Below are 17,500 nucleotides of genomic sequence, written 5' to 3'. Positions count from 1 at the left end.
GAAGCCTGAGTCCTGTACTCTTTGCCACCCTCGTGGTGGAAATGGTTTATTCTGCATTAAAAATGATATAAATAAGGAAAAATTAAAAAATCAGTGTCACTATTGAGGGGTTAAAACAACCTTTCTTTCATATGCTCTTTGTACTATGTCATCAGATGACCCATCATTTCTTTCATCTTTCCCATGCTGTCTCCCTTGCACATTTGGGTTTCTCTAATCCATCTCATAGTAAATTGAACACTTCCTGCTTGGTTAGTGAATTCTATTGTTTCTCTCTATTCGATTCAAACTGAGCCATCATGGAATGGGTGTCTAGTGTGAAACGATAAATGGGTGCCGTTAATTTGAACAGACTCATAAATATGAGACATCATGCAGTAAATGAGTGTTTGGTGCAAAGCAATACACAACAGCAGACACAGTGTCATAAATGGGTGTCCGTTGAGCATTACATGGTATAATAATGGCTGGTATGGAAGTTTATTACTCTCAATCAATTGTTTTAATCTGTAGACTAAGCTCGCATTTTCATTGTTTACAGATTTATATAGGCTTTATTTTCCTGTTTACTTTTGGAAATGTATTGGTTTGAAATTGATACAGTCTGATTCAATATTTGATGTCTCGTTTTCTGGCAAGGGTATCTTAAACACGAGCTGTTCTGGTGTTCTGTTACACCTCTATTAGGTGTCGATCAAACAGAGCCTTATCTAGTGTAACCTGTTAGGCTAGGTATCGCTCAGAAATTTTCACCCTGATTGAACCGATTTTTGTAAGTTTACTATTTTGACCACTTATTTATTGTTTATTGGCCTGAGAATAATAATAATAATAACAATAATAATAATAATGATTATGTAGATGACGATTATAACGTGTAAATAAATAAGTTTAAAACATTAAATTAATTTTTTTTAAATAATAAAAGTAAAAAAATAGATAAATAGAATTTAAAAAAGAAGCATTGAAAAAAAAGTTGTTCCCTTTGGATTTGAATCCAGGACCTTCCTGTCCAGATTCAGTCAGCTTCACTACTAAGCTACAGATCAAAATGACTTTTGGAGATGTCTATTTAGAAGAAATTTTTTAATGGGAATGTCATTTTTATTTTATTTGCACTGTGATCCAATAATTTTTATTTTTGATATTTTCTTTTTAGGCAAAGAAAAAGTATGAAGCCGAAGAATTAAGAGAGAAGAAGAAAAAAGAGAGTGGCGAAGCAACATGGATGTTGGACACTGTATCTGAGAGAATTCAAAAGGAGCAAAAGGTCAGGAAAAGATTCTTTTCTTTTCATTCTTTGTCTGTGGTTTGATGAAAGGTTAATTTATTTATAGAAATGTGATGCACACCAATGTTGAATTTCCTTTCGTTTGTTAAGAACTACCCTGAGCCATAGATAACATACCTCTACATTGTCCTTTCTGTCAATTCAGTCATTTCATTACTCTGTCTGTACTACAAAGCAGCTTTTGTTAAATCTATCAGTCATAAAAAAAGAAAATTTTATACAAAATATAACAAACAATTAAGGTTAGCTATAATTCAACATTTGATGATGATGATGACGATGCTTCATATTGCTTTTCTGTTTTCTCCAGCAAGTCTCATGGACCCAGAGTTCCTTGTAGTCACCACTTATGAAATATACAGAGACTGGAGTTTATCATAGTTTCAGTATTGTTAAAATGGGTATTGTTATTTTGGTTTTTGCTTGTCTATAGCAGGATATTTTTTACAAGATGTAGGGAGACCTAGCTACCAAACTCTGCTAGGTGGATAGAGATCAGGAAAAATATATAACTCTTCTCAGATTTGAAGCTGGACTGTTCAATTAAGTCATCAGGACTTTAATATCATTTGTTAAGCTCCCTTCTTTCCCTAGCACTCTTTCAACGTAATTTTCTCCTCACGCCATATAATCATTTGCTTAAAATGATGATGATAATAATGAGATTTAGTGTTCTATGGATGCTAAGGTTTTTCTCTTTTTTTCTCTCTCCAATATTGAACCATTTATTTTATTAGAGTATATTCCAATCCTGTCTTTAAAAGATTTTACACTTTTCTTGATTGATATCATATTACATGCGATGTTGGCTCTATATAAATGTACACTATTGTTATTTATTATTATTATTTATTATTATTATTATTATTATTATTATTATTATTATTATTATTATTTATTAATATTATTATTATTATTATTATTATTATTATTATTATTATTATTATTATTATTATTATTATTATTATTATTATTATATCCTATTATATTTTTCCATTGCAGGCTTTGAAAGATGCAAAGTCAGGGAAGAAGAAGAAGAAAAAGGAAAAAAAGAAAAAAAAGAAAAAGAAACACCACAAGCAGTTGTCTTCCTCCTCTTCCTCTGATGACAGTGTAAGTTCTTTGAAAAGGGTTTATCCAACTGTTTCGACTCTCAGAAGAAAAATAACAAGAGAACCAAATTTTTTTTCAGCTGATGACTACTTCAAATTATTTTTGCTTCAATATTTTAAGAGGACATTTTTAAAGATGAATTCATGAGAGTAGAACGAAAGTCTTGGGATTTTTCTATACTTGAAATTTTATACAGACTTGATCTCCAGGTTAAACTGGCTTGTTGTGGAAAATCTCTCTTGTATGATGTTAGAAAAGCAAACCATATTTTTCAACTTGAATGGAGTTGATTGATTTGAAATATATAGTATTTTGTTAGATTGATTTTTTGAATGACACTATGAAGAGACACCAATATAAAACAGGTTAAAATCAAGATTGATTTTTTGAATGACACTATGAAGAGATACGAATATAAAACAGGTTAAAATCAAGATGGATCTTTGAAGACAAGTTTTGAGCTATATTAGTAGTTGTCTGGCCAAAAAAAAGTCTTGTCATTGCATAGCACTGTTGGTCATTCGTGTAAAAATCTTTCCAAATGAATAAAACAATAATGTTAGTATCCTTATCTACTATATACCTCAAAAGTTTAAAAAATGCTTTTTAGAGAAGTGGATAAGTTTCTTCATTATATTGATCTTTGAATACTCACATCATTGTAATGAACTCATTTGTTATTTTATGAATTTATTACATTGCATTGCATATCTTTTCAAAATTTCATCTCAGATTATGACGATGTTTCATTGTCATAAAACTTTTTGTTTTTGTTGTTCAACAATAAATTTCTTTATTAATCACCTTTTGTATTTGTTAAAGGAAGGAGAAGAGATGTGGGTAGAATCTGAAAAGACTTCAGAGTCAAGTTCTACAAAAGTAAAGGTAACCCTTGTATGAGTATTACTTTTCTTTTTTAAAGGTTTTTTTATTACCAAAAATGACATGGTGTAATAGACTCACAAGATTTTGTTGTATATGCTTCTGAACATGTTAATTACAATGTATTAAATTGTGCTAAATTTAGCTAATACTGTCAGTTTACGTTCACTTCACTTCATTTTTAAAAATGTATTTCGGGTACTTCATCTTTAAGTAATTGATTGGAAAATATTATTCAGTAAAAACTTGCCAGCTTGCTTGCTTTTTTGCTGTGATCACATGCTCTAATTGTTATCATTCTCTGATACCTTTTATAATTGATTCCTATAATATTTTATTAATCTCCTTATACCAATCATTTGTTTGATCTGTAATAGTAACATTTTTATGTGGATACAACTACATTTTTTAAGTAACTTTACTTAAATTACTATTTTCTAAATGCAGCTCAGCTCGGCCAGAAGTGTTATTTAGTCATAACCACAATATTTAAACCATTCTAGAAATAATTCAACTCTATTTTATTTCATTTTTTCTTGGCTACATTTTTTTTTTCAATTTTATTTTACTAATCAAATACGGAATTGATTTTATGTATTCTGTTTAATTAGCGTGACAGCTGGATGGAGGCCCCCTTGGACTTACTTCCATCTATAACCAGACAGGAACTGCGAGATGAAGCAAATAGAGAGAAAGAAAAGGCTAAAAGAGAAGCAGAAAAACATCTTGAGGTTGGTATACATTTATTTGCATTATATGAGAGATAAATGAAATAACTTATAATGATGATGGCACAAGAATACGATTTCATAAATTTTCCTGATTTGAGCAGTCCAAGATGTTTCAAAAATGGACAGACTGGTTTCAAAAACATCGCAAGAATAGAAAATGTACTAAATGCGTTTCTAGTTGCAGGGGACAAAGTTCTTCTTTTTTTTACTTCTTCTTCTTCCTCTTCTTCTTCTTCTTCTTCTTCTTCTTCTTCTTCTTCTTCTTCTTCTTCTTCTTCTTCTTCTTCTTCTTCTTCTTCTTCTTCTTCTTCTTCTTCTTCTTCTTCTTCTTCTTCTTCTTCTTCTTCTTCTTCTTCTTCTTCTTCTCTTCTTCTTCTTTCTTCTTCTTCTTCTTCTTCTTCTTCTTCTTCTTCTTCTTCTTCTTCTTCTTCTTCTTCTTCTTCTTCTTCTTCTTCTTCTTCTTCTTCTTCTTCTTCTTTTTTTTCTTCTTCTTCTCGTCCTTCTTTTATTATTATAATTATCAACTCATTGTTATCTGAAAAAGTATCTTTTTATGTTAATATACAGCCAGGCCAGCATGCAAGGGAGCTGAATCCATATTGGAAGAATGGAGGAACTGGGCTTCCTAGTGCTCAAAAGACATCAACAACAACATCATCGTTTTCATCTACAAGTGGAGTAAAGGGGGATGGTGGGTTGTCATGGATGCTCAAATCGTTGTCCAGGATGAAGGAACAGGCACAAGAAGAAGGAAGAAGTTTGGAGGACATTGCTGCTGAGAGATATGGTGTAAGTCAAAAAGGGATATAAGGGAAAAGAGAGATTTTAAAAAATAGAATGAATGAAGTGGATGTCACTCATCTCTTTGTTTTTTTGTTTTTAGACCGCCGGATGATTGATAAGTTCTCACCAAATTCTCTTGATAAGACTTTAAACATTTATTATTATTATTATTATTATTATTATTATTATTATTATTATTATTATTATTATTATTATTATTATTATTATTATTATTATTATTATTAATATTTATTATTATTATTATTATTATTATTATTATTATTATTATTATTATTATTATTATTATTATTATTATTTATTATTATTATTATCATGATGACGATGATGATGATGATGATGATGATTATTATTATTTTATTGATACTGCAATTATTATTATCATTGTCATCATCATTACCCTAAACTAATAACTAAGCCAGGTATTGATGGTAAGCGTTAAAGTAAAATAATCAGATGAATCATACCAACACACAAAATGATGTGTAACCTTAAACGCTCAAAGTTTGAACAAGAGAATTTTTTTGGTGAAGTCTTATCACTCATAATATTGAATTTGTGTGGAAAAATACGAAATGGAATATATTTATTTATTGGTAGTGTAGGAGTTTATATTTTTTCTTAAACTGCTAAAATTAAAAATGTTGAATTTCTGATCTTTTTAACTTTAGATCCATATTTGGCATAATGTTTAGGTGTTGCCCAGCAAGTTTTATGAATATATTGCATTAAAAAAAAAAAGACATTTTTCTTTTTCTCATTTCTAGTCCCTAGATCGACTCATGTCAATGATTCGTGAGGCAGAAAAATCCCAAGGATGTGGGAGGGATGGAAATAAATGGGAAAGGGAAAGGCGAGATAGATATAGTGAAAAAGACAGAGATAGAAGGAATGATAGAGATAGGGAGAGGGACATGGATCATGATAGAGACAAACACAGAGAAAGAAAGAATTATGATAGAGAAAATAGGAGAAATGATGATGGTCGAGATAAAGATGGACATGATAGTAAGAATGATCGTAATCGTCATTCATCATTCAGGAGGCCAGGGTCAGGTGATGATGACGATGATTCTTTTCATATAAAAGATAGATCCAGTAATTATAGTCGTAGAACAGGATTTCGAAGACCTGGTTCAGATGATGAGGGTGATAATAGTAGTAATCGCAATAATGAGAGGGATTATAAGAGAGATGGACTGGAAGGTAAAACTAGTTCAAGATTTCGTAGACCTACCTCATATGATGAAAGTGAAAAAGACTCGAGATCCAGATATAAAGGTGAAAGTAAGACTTTTAAAAAACCAAGTGAAATTGAAGATAATGATCATAGTAAATCATTATCATTACACACATCAAGGCATAGAGATGAAGGTTATAGTAAAAGGAAAGACTATGACAGTATTAGGAATTCCGGAAGTGGTGGATGGAGGAAATCTCCAGATAGAAACAACAGTGATACGCCTCGGTGGAAGAAAAAGGAATCTGGAGAAGCCAAAGATGAGCAGGAAAAGTTACTGGACAGGAAACAAGATAGATCACGGAGGAAATCATCATCATCATCATCATCATCATCATCATTTGGTATGTAGAGATTATAAATTCAGACAGGTTGCTTTGAAATAGTCCTTCAGAGCCATAGGACCCAGGGAATAGGGAGTTAATTTCATTTTTTATAGCTTTAAATGGACAATTGCTTGCTGTCTTTTGGATATGCTACTAGTCTTGTGTAATATACATTCCACTAGATATAATAGACAGCTACCCAATATCCACTGGGTGGACAGAGGGGTTAAAAAAATATAATCATGATACAACCTTTGACTGATACTGGTCCATTTCCTTATGAGGCAAGTTTTCTGCTTGGACCCTCACACAGATTGTAAATGACCTTATTTATAAAAGATCAGCCGATCCACTAATTAATCTGATATAATCTCGATTAAGAAATTCTAATACTGACCAAATTTTATTTTTTTTAGCCAGTCCATCCAAGGAAAATGGTTGAAAATATTTTCATTAGCTTATTTATAGATCATTTCCAAATTCAGGTTCACAATATCATTATGATGCATCAAGCATTTTAACAAGGTTGTCTCTGTCAAAAGGAATTAACAGGCTGCATATCTCGTTGTACATGTTTAGTGTTGCTGTTAGTTTGAGTGAAACTCTTGTAAAAATGATTTGGGTTCCCTTAATGGATATTTACTATCCTCTACTGACAAAACGAAGCCTACTCTTAGAAATAATTATAAATTTTATGGCAGCCGTTCCTTTACCCACTCTGGGCCCCTTGTGTGGAATGACCTGCCCAGAAGGATATGAGAAGCAAAATCTGTTGATAGTTTTAAATCATTGTTAAACCAGTACCTTTTTACCATTACATTTTCATGATATTACATACACTGCTGCTATTGATATCATTGTGGTTTACGTTTTATATATGTAACTTTTGCATATTTATTTGTAACGTGCATTGAGCATCACACAGTGATGAAATTGCGCGATATAAATGCCATGTATTATTATTTATTTATTATTATTATTATTATTTTATTATTATTATTATTATTATTATTATTATTATTATTATTATTTATTATTTTTATTATTATTATTATCATTGTAGTATAAAAGTTTTTTTTTCGTTTTCTTTCTTGTATTTAAAAATAAAATAAAATAAAATAGTTTTTTTTAAGCCATGAAAATTTTCTATTTAGATGTGCATATTTATAATTTTTCAATTTTTTATTTTGTTTACAGACAGCTCTGGTGATGATGAACATGGAGATAAAGAGGCATCTAATTCTGATGAAGAGTCACAGACACAACTTCCACCTAAAGTCATGAGTGAGGAAGAGTTGAACGCCTTAGCTGCTAAAGTCTTAAGGGCAGAAATCATGGGAGATGAGGTAAGTGTTGTGTTAAAAAAAAGAAAAGAAAAAAGAGCTTGATCTTTTCAAGATTACTGTCTTTCATTTAAGAGAATCACGCTAAGCAAAAGTTGTTGGTCGACTTTGTTTCCAAGGAGAAAACAAGTGTCTAATAATTAGATGGATGTACAAAGATTACTGCTAGATTTCATATGTGACCGAAGCAAGAAAATTTTTTCTATGGTGTATAGTTTGTTTGAAAATATGAGAGTCAATTGGGGAGCAAGCTAAGCACTGTTTCAATATAAAAGTCTGACTAATGGTGCTTGATACAGTGTCCAAACAAAGGAGTTAGAAAATACATGAAAAGGTCATCTTCTTCATGGGGTCCCAATAGCTCAGTTGGTAGAGCAGCACACAAAGGGGCTGAGGTCAATCCTGGGTGCAGTCAAGATTTTTTTTGACCCCCTTGTCCACCCAGCAGTGATTGGGTAACTGGGTCTGTTAGATCTGGTGGAAAGTACTTTGCGATATGCGATAATCTAGTGTCATATCCAAAGGATAACAATCAATTGCTATTGTCCGTTTCATGCTGTAGAAACCGGGATAAACTCTGGGCCTCATCTCATGGCTCTGAAGGACTACTTCATCTTCTTCATCTCCTATCTATCTGTCTATTTTGTTTGTGCAAAATATCATAAATTAGTTCAAGGAGTAAGAAGAAGAAGAAGGAGAAAAAGAAGAGGCGGTAGAGGACGAGAAGAATGATGTTGGAAAGGATGATGATGGCTGACATTAATCATTTAAAATGATATATACTTTTGATCTCTTGTCAGACTCTAGCATCTCAACTAAAGGCCACCTTGGAAGAAGCAAGAAGAGTGAGAGAATCCAGCAAAAGCACAAGCACCAGTGGAGAAGGGGAGGTGAAAGATTTTGTCCACTCAAAGAGGATGGAAAAGAAAGGAATAAAGGGAATGAGAAAGGAGGAGGATCAAGGAGCAGATGACAATGTAGTGGTTTTGTCCCGCACCAACAAAGCTGGCATGGTCAGGCCTGTTCTACCATCTTCATCATCAGCAGAATGGGGAGGTCGAAGTAATGGGAAAAAAAGAAAAAGGAAAAATGTAAGTCTGTCTTTATATTTTTAAAAAAATATGATTTACTCATTCAACATTTCATAATATCATGTCAAGAGACTGTTTCCAACGTGATATAATTCAAATTTTTATTTTGAGATAATTGACATTAAAATTTTTGACAGGCAGATAATGCTGATCATAGCATTTAATTAACGGAAATAGTTTTCCTCTTTGTTAAATATCATAGCATAACTTAAAAAAAAAAACAACAATATTTTTAAAAGTGTACTTTGTTAAGATTCATATTTTTACTTCTTCTTCAAAATAATAAATATCTACTCACCAGATGTGTGCCAAAGTGAAATGTATCCAATTTTGAACAAAATGTAATAACTCTTAAGATGTAAATGTGAGATAGAAATACAGATTTACATCCAAGCAGAGTGTGTGTTATAAATCAACTCACCAATGGGGCGGACACTAGAGTATCACAACGCTCTTCTTGAACAGTGGAGAGTAATATATGAGCTAAGCTAGTTGAGCCTGTGATGCATTCTACTCTCTTGGTAGAGGTAAAGTGGTTGTAAATATAGGGAAACAGAAGGTATAAAGTGAAGATAAAATTTTCCCAGTCATAAGACCAGTCATAAATTTATCAATTTCAGCATAATCCTGGCCTTCTATTTTTATTTTTTGCCATTGAGTTTGAGAGTCTAAATGACAATTTCTACACCCTTTGGTCATAAGCACCAGGGTAGTTGTTTTCTACTGTTTTTTTAAAAAGTTTTATGGTGCTTGCGGCACATTAAGGTACATAATGGATTGATAAACATGAGCTGTGTGTTTTCTTTTTCTCCATCTCTGTCCATTGTTATTTTTTTTATATGATCAATAACTTCAATTGTTGACTCAAAATTTAATAAAATCGCAATGAACAATGAACGTTGGTGTGACTGTAAGTTGTTACTGATTTTTGGTGCTGGGAGCAACCATAATATTATTTCCAGGTGAAATGCAAAACAACTGTACAATTAGTCATTTTCTTCTTCCATCTTCTTCCTTCACTTCAACTTTCAAGATTCCACAGACCACAGTATTTATCTTTCATTGGAGATGTGAGACTATTCCACTGTCTCAATGATTCCAGACATTACTACACAAGTCTGCTACTCGACGAGGTAGTTTTAAGATGATAATAATGCATAATTGTTATTTTGGTTGACTGAATACGATTTAGGCTTAAAAGGGATTTTTACTAATGTTTCAGGTGGCAACCCATAGTGAGGGTGGTGAAAGAACTAAATACTTCCATGATGATGACAACTTTGATCTTAAAACTCTGGTAAAGTTGATTCAATTTATTTAAATTTATACGTTTGTCATTTTTAACAATCTCCTTCTCAAGTCCTAAGTGAAAATCCATTTTTCTAAAATTCGCATTTCATTTTGTGTTACTTTGATTATTTTTCTTTTCTTTTCTTTTTTTTTTTTTTTTTTTGACAAACTTCAAACACAAATATTCTTGTTAGTCAATATAATTGTAAAAAAGAAGGAAATGAAGAAGTAAACTGTCCTGATAACAATATTCTATTGATTGGGGATCGTGGTATAGAAAAAAGTATAAGATGGATATTTGACTTGATGACATGAATGGGAGGGATTGTAAAACAGTGTATCAATGTGAAGAATATTTACAAAACATTTCGTGAAATACATCATTGAATGGCAAGGACCAACGCCGTTTTTTATTTATTTTTCTCTTCCTGTTTTTCTTTTTTAAGAGTTTTTGTTGTGAAAGTTTTAAAGAGATGATACAAAGGACTGTCTCAGTTTTACAAACCCTGAATATATCTCAAGTGCCTTGTTTTATGTTCATTTGTCCAATTCTCTCTCTCTCTCTCTCTCTCTCTCTCTCTCTCTCTCTCTCTCTCTCTCTCTCTCTCTCTCTCTCTCTCTATTTATTTGTCTATCTATTGATCTTTATATCGTTGTCTTAAGTACCATCACATGATTCAATTCCTTGCTGAATAATAATCATTCCTTATAGACATTGGTACTGTTTAAATTAGTTTCCTTAATATTATTATTGTCTTATTAATTTTCAGGTTGAACGAGAAAAGGCTGGAACAGCAGAGGATCAGAACTCCATGTTTGCTCGTCTGGCTGGGAGGGTCAGTGATCATATCACAAATATTAGGTGTCACATAGGTCAAACAGATTTAAATATTTGCCCACATGGACTGTGCTTATTTATTTGACAGTGACAAATTAGGGGAGGCACTGGTGTGTGATAAAGATCTGAAATGGTGTATACGAAACAGTGTCAAATAAACCAGAAAGAAGGATACAAGAAAAAAAAACATCCAAAAAAAGGAAATTATATATACTGAATACATGCCGAATCTTACGAATTTTTGGTAATTTTACGAATTCTAGACAAATTTCATGGCCAAATACGAAATTTTATTGAAAATTACGAATTTTTAATTCTTAGTAATACTTAAATGATAATAAAAATAATAATAATAATAATGATAAGAAGGAGAAGAAGAACAACTACTACAACTACTCCTACTACTACTACTACTACTCCTACTACTACTACTACTACTACTACTACTATTACTACTACTACTACTACTATATATACTACTATTACTACTACTATAATAATGATGATGATGATAATAATAATAATAATATAATAATAATAATAATAATAATAATAATAATAATGTGGTTGTTCATACACAATATCAGAAATTACGAATTTCCTTGTCAAATTATTAAAAAATTGACATTAAAATTACTAAATTTGAAGTATTCAATTTGGCAAGTCTGATAATGTCTTTTGCATGTCTGAATAGAAATAAAATAATCTACAACCAACAGTAACACGATGAGGACACAACACTGTAGATATGTAGATATAAATACACATAGTCATAGGTATACTTAAACAAAATTGACGCACAGCCTCAAAACCTGGTAATATATCGGGTTGTGTAGGGCTAAAAAAATGAAATTACGTCAAAAATAGGAGACTATGGTTAACTGTACATGGTCTATTGAGGAAAATGAAAATATTGTATCTTAAAGAGATCAAAACTAAAATCTTTAATTCTGGGCCTTTTAACTTGAATGTCACTTTTTGTTATCCGGTTGGCACTGACATAATTTTGCTTTGAGATGACGGGTCACAGATTTTATGCATAAATAGTGTCGATAATGATTGCCTTTCATCAGATACATACTTCAAATGATGGTTGATAATAATAAAAATGTAATTACCCTTTTGTTTTAGTCCTTGTCCACCTGTCTTTAATGTTTGTTTATTACGTTTCAGGCGAGGGTTCACAGTGAAAAATCAAGCCTTTGTTAAGAATATAAGATTTGAAAATTGTCCAAACTATTGAATAACCTCTGTGCTGTAATGATAGAATGTCTTACCAGAAATCAAATGGCCTGAGATTCAATCCCTAGTTAAGGCCTGAGGTTCAATCCCTAGTTAAGGCAGGCTGATTTTTGGGAAGGTTTTTTTTTCTGATTTATCTGGCACTGTTGACACATATTTTCAAGTAAATAGTAATGGTAATAAATAAACCTTATTTATCCATAGAGAAATTGTATTTACAAACATAAAATTCAGGAATTTAATTGATAGTAAATATGGGTAAATAGGTCACAGACTTTTAAGGGAGGTAAGAATGTACATATCGTTTAGTTTGTCAATCAGGAATAAACAGCCAGGTTAAATAAACCACTATTTTATTTATTTAATTGTAAAGAAGGTAACATTCAATTAATAAATTATCATCAATAATAGAACGGTGAAGAATTGTGGCTCATGCTGGGTGGCCAAAGTAAGCAAGTAAATAAGTAAGTAAAATAGATCTCATTGTCTGACTCCCATTGAAACCTGATTCACATTGCTGTGACTGCTTCCTAGTGAAAATGGTAAGAACTGATATGAAAATAAAGGTAAGGTCTAACAACGTCTGTTAATAGATAAATACAAGTGGCTGCTGTGGCTAAGAAATTGTTAAGACACAGGTTGTACTGTATTTTTATATATTCAACCCCAGGAAACAGACAGGGACATGGACGTCGATGACATGTTTGTCAGTAAGGCAGCCAGGGGACGCCAAGAGGAGGAAGCTGTCAACAGGGACAAAATGGCTGCTATCATGGGTGAGTTAATGACAATAATGATGACAATGATAATAATAATGGTAGAAGTAGCAGTATTTGTTGTAGTAGTGGTATTAGTAGCGGTAGTAGTATTAGTGCTAGTAATAGTAATAGTAGTAGTTTTAGATGTAGTAGTAGTAGTTGAAGTTGAAATTATAATAATAACAATTATTAATTGAGACAACAAGAACAACAAAAATGTATGATAGCCATTTATTGTTATTTAAATGTTTACTGAAGAGGGATTTGATTCTGATACATTCCTTGCTACGTGTTGTGTTCTATTTTGAAAATTATATAATATAGAGTCTGCAAGGTGTTGTTCTCTCTGTTACAAATTGACTTTAATTTATTTCTAAATGAACTGTTGAGATTTTGTGACTTTCAGCTGATTTTTCTTTTCCTTATCAGTCTGGAATTTATAAGAAAGGAAAAAGAATAAGAATAAGTCAACTTCGATTTAATTTTATGAGATTTAAAATACTCAATATACCGGTATAAATCTTACTGTAAAACATCTTTTATTTGATAATTTATTCAATACACTCAGAACATCGCAAGAAAAGCTCTGCAATGGAAAAATGTACAAGATGTTTTGACAAAGTTCCTAAGCATCTTATCATCGCTATTGGCAGAAAGGTAACTATTCAAACTACCGTATATTTTAAAAAATTAAGTGAAAAAAAATGACCTTTGAAATGATGTTATGATATTTCCAAAAGTAGCCATATATCTATTTTAAAACCTGGAAATTTTCCTGTGACACAATGTCAAATAAAGATTAAATAAAGATATTGTTGAAAGACATGTGGAAGAGAACTGTAGCTTAGTTTGATGGAGCTTTGATTTTTAAAAAAAATTAACGATGTCATAAATTTTATATTTGTGACCTGTGCCAGGTGAACAATGCAATGTGGTTGAAAAAGATACCAAAAAGCAAACAAACTCACAAACTTCTAATTGTTTCAATCTGTCATCCAGAGTTATATGTGCCTACCAGACCACGCCTCTCTTTCAGAGGGTCATTGTCTCATTGTTCCCATGGCCCACACCACTTCAGCCACCAGTATAGATGAAGATGTTTGGCAGGATATGCAGGTGAGACCATGAATTTTCCTTTTTTTATTTTACTTTATTATTTATTTTTTTTTACAGACTATAAGAATAAGGGTTAAAGACAATGGTATAAAAAACAACAACAAACAAACCGAAAAACAATAAAATCCAGAACCTCTAGGCTTGCAACTTGCAAAAAAAAAAAATTTTTTTAATGAACTAATGCTGGGTAGAGCTAAATCAGCTGATCTCTGAAAGAACGTACTGAGTTGTTAAGGTATAGTGCTTCTTTCTGTATGAACAGTATAGAAACATATGAACACATTAAACAAAACTTGAGCTTTTATATAGCGCAATATGCACTAAACTTGCTCAAAGTGCTTTACAAGGGGTCCCTAGCCAATAGCAACACTTAACATGTAGGCGATAGTACAATTTTTTTTCAGACAGAGACAACACTGTTAATGGCCAGGTACTCATTTAACATCTGAGTCTGGTGAGAGAATGTGAGTAAAGAGTCTTCCAAGGACTCATTTATGCGCCGAGCGAGGCTTGAACCCAGGACCTTTCGATCTGAAAGCGAGTGTCATACCATAAGACCACATAGCAGCATGCACCTTATTTGAGTTAGAATTCATAATTGTGGTATATGTACATCGTATCATATCTTAGCTAAAGTGAAACATCAGAAATGAGGTCGCAACAATAATGGATTTGATAGATGTATGGATAACTCCATTTTTATGTCTTTTAATTTCTCAACATTTCAATTTCAGCAATTTCGTAAGAGTCTCGTCCAGATGTTCCTGTCTCAAGAGAAGGATGTGGTAGTCATGGAAACCGTGATGCACTTAAAGCATTTTCCACACACTGTAATAGAATGTATCCCTCTGGAGAAAGAACTTGGTGATTTAGCACCCATCTACTTCAAGGTAAAAGTCTGCAAGAGGATGGTAGGGAAGGGGTCCTGATTGCTCATTTCGTGGAACTTTCAATTCTCAAATGATAATAATAATTGATCACATGTTCTGCCTGAACTATTTGTTCACCCAGCATTGGGCAACTGGATCTGTTAGGTCTGTGATCAAAATCTGTTAGTATATTGCAACAGACCAGCGTTCTGTCAAAAGGGTAGTAAGGAATTTTTTCTGTCCATCTAAAGCTACAGAACCTGCGATAAACAGTTGCTCTGGATTACGTGAAATAATTTTGGATACAGGCAATTGAAGGAATACAATACATTTGTTATTATCAAAACAATGTATGTCCTTAATGGTTGAAATGTGAAATGCATTGAAATGAGAAAAAAATGATGCTTACAATTTGCCAACAACAATCATAAAATTTCTTTCTTTTTTATGATTTAAAAGACTTAGATTTCCCAGTTCTTCTCAATTTGAGTTGAAACTCAATTTTCTGCATCGAGCTCATTTTGACCTAATCCCACTTTGACATGAAAGATCACATTTTGCAAAAGCCAATGAATGAAAACAGCAGAAATTTTAATTAAGTCTTTTGATATTACTTGCATTAATTGTAATGAAAGATGAAATATCAAATTTATTTGAAAAAAAAAATTAGTGTTAAAAAAACATGTAGCCTAAGACATGATATTTCCTATATTGCTTCCCCGCTCTCTCCAACCAATTCTACCAGAAAGCCATGCAGGAAGTGGGGCCAGAGTGGTCACATAACAAAAAGGTTCATGACCTTAGCAAGAAAGATGTGCGACACACGGTAAGTGACAGTTGTCAATTAACTTCTGTTCTATCTGAATGGTATATTGTTTTATAAACATGTAAAGCATCAGTTACAATTTGATTTGTGAGATGAAATTAATGATTAAATTAATTTTATATGACTGTAATATGGTGTTTTGCATTCTTCTTCTCTTCTTCTTCTTCTTCTTCTTCTTCTTCTTCTTCTTCTTCTTCTTCTTCTTCTTCTCTTCTTCTTCTTCTTCTTCTTCTTCTTCTTTTTATTATGATTTAACTTGGCTGTACATAACAATGTTGATCCTATTGTTGATTACGTTAACTATTTTCAAGTTTGGATTTATTGGGGAAATAAGGTATAAAAGATATTTTATTTTAAATCTACAATTGTCAATTATATAGTCTTATAAAATAATGTACACACATTTTTTTCCCTTAATAAATCCTCAGGTTCCCAAAGGCTTTCCTTATTTTAGTGTTGACTTTGGATTGCAAGGAGGTTTTGCACACGTTATTGAGGATGAGGCTACCTTTCCTGCCTACTTTGGGCGGGTGAGTTAAATTATGTCTTCAAAATTTTGACCATGGTGGGGTTTGTAAAGCTATTATGATAAACTCAGGTCAGCTCCATTGGTTCTATCTATTCCTTTATACTACTACTATTTTACTCTACCTACCATCTTGCTTTCTGGCGTTGTCCATTAGGAAAGAATTTTGTTTTAATCTAGGCCTGGCTGGGTACTTAAGCTGATAGAGAAATAATCATTTGTGTGGTTCAGTTATTTTGAGATTATGTCATGTAAGGAGAGAAAAAAATGAGGAAAAGGTAGTGGTTAATGTTTACACGATCTCTTTTGTTTTGTTTTTTTTCTTTTTTTATTGGGGGGGGGGGGGGGGGGGGTAGCATAATTGATTTTTTTTTTTCACTTTCGTCTTCTCACCACCATTGATTAAGATTGTTTTTCTTATAGTGTACACTAACCTTCTCCTATCCTTTTTAAAAATCAGTTTTATATCATGGAGAACCAGGTTCTGGAAATTGAATTTAGAGTGAAAAAGGCTAGGATTGCAAAAATTGCGACTTAAGCAATTGGAGAAGCTCTTTCATTTTTCTTAGAGGGGTATAAAAATTCCAGTAAAATCTCATAATTTAGACCTAAATGTTAATTTTCAGTATCTCTTTCACCCTTATGTAATACCATTTTTAGATGATTGGTCACAAATATGAAATGTAATGATATTGAAACATAATTCATATCAAATAACTACCCTATTTCATTTTCTCTAATCTTATCTTTAAATTTAAATTCTCAATAGGAAATTGTTGGTGGAATGCTGGATGCTGAACCTGGTCTTTGGCGAAAGCCACGGAAACAGAATTTTGAGGATCAAAGACAGAAAGTTTTGCAGTTTGAACAGTGGTGGTCTCCCTTTGATTGGACTCAAGACATTGGCTGATTGAAAATTGTTGCTTATTGTTTGTATCTGTGACACAGAATGATTAATAAATGCTATTTTTATTTGTACAATCTTGTTTTGTTAAGTAAATCATTTAGATCAAGGATTATGAATCATGTTGGTTCCCCTGTGGTTCTTAATTAAATACAGTGTATCCTGATAGATTGGTTGACTTTAAGTGAAGTTGACTTTATTCATCATCATCAATGGAACACACCTAAATAAAGATTAGGAAATTTGGGACCAACAAGAGGGAATGATTTTAAGCAGAAGTTGATGTTAAGTGTGTTGACTTTATGCAGATTTC

General features: G+C 32.0%; 1 protein-coding gene across 1 annotated transcript in view; it reads left to right on the top strand.

Moving 5' to 3' along the window:
- The window catches only part of LOC144962421 (CWF19-like protein 2), a 19,864-nt gene extending 2,600 nt beyond the window's left edge, over nt 1–17,264 (top strand). The window contains exons 2-18 of the mRNA XM_078895360.1: nt 1,160–1,270; nt 2,294–2,404; nt 3,227–3,289; nt 3,898–4,017; nt 4,585–4,806; nt 5,586–6,402; nt 7,582–7,730; nt 8,528–8,818; nt 10,041–10,115; nt 10,879–10,944; nt 12,859–12,964; nt 13,515–13,603; nt 13,946–14,062; nt 14,797–14,952; nt 15,677–15,757; nt 16,186–16,287; nt 17,053–17,264. Of these exons, the coding sequence (XP_078751486.1) occupies nt 1,160–1,270; nt 2,294–2,404; nt 3,227–3,289; nt 3,898–4,017; nt 4,585–4,806; nt 5,586–6,402; nt 7,582–7,730; nt 8,528–8,818; nt 10,041–10,115; nt 10,879–10,944; nt 12,859–12,964; nt 13,515–13,603; nt 13,946–14,062; nt 14,797–14,952; nt 15,677–15,757; nt 16,186–16,287; nt 17,053–17,193 (2,817 nt within the window). The 3' untranslated portion in view covers nt 17,194–17,264. The remainder of the gene's footprint in view (nt 1–1,159; nt 1,271–2,293; nt 2,405–3,226; nt 3,290–3,897; nt 4,018–4,584; nt 4,807–5,585; nt 6,403–7,581; nt 7,731–8,527; nt 8,819–10,040; nt 10,116–10,878; nt 10,945–12,858; nt 12,965–13,514; nt 13,604–13,945; nt 14,063–14,796; nt 14,953–15,676; nt 15,758–16,185; nt 16,288–17,052) is intronic.
- The last annotated feature ends 236 nt before the right edge of the window (nt 17,265–17,500 follow it).

The sequence above is a fragment of the Berghia stephanieae genome, chromosome 1 (assembly GCF_034508935.2).
Source record: "Berghia stephanieae isolate SIO BIC M18660-M18661 chromosome 1, UCSD_Bste_1.3, whole genome shotgun sequence".
Lineage (NCBI taxonomy): Eukaryota > Metazoa > Mollusca > Gastropoda > Nudibranchia > Aeolidiidae > Berghia > Berghia stephanieae.
The sequence above is the reverse complement of the archived record's forward strand: the minus strand, read 5'-3'. Positions and strand labels throughout refer to the sequence as shown.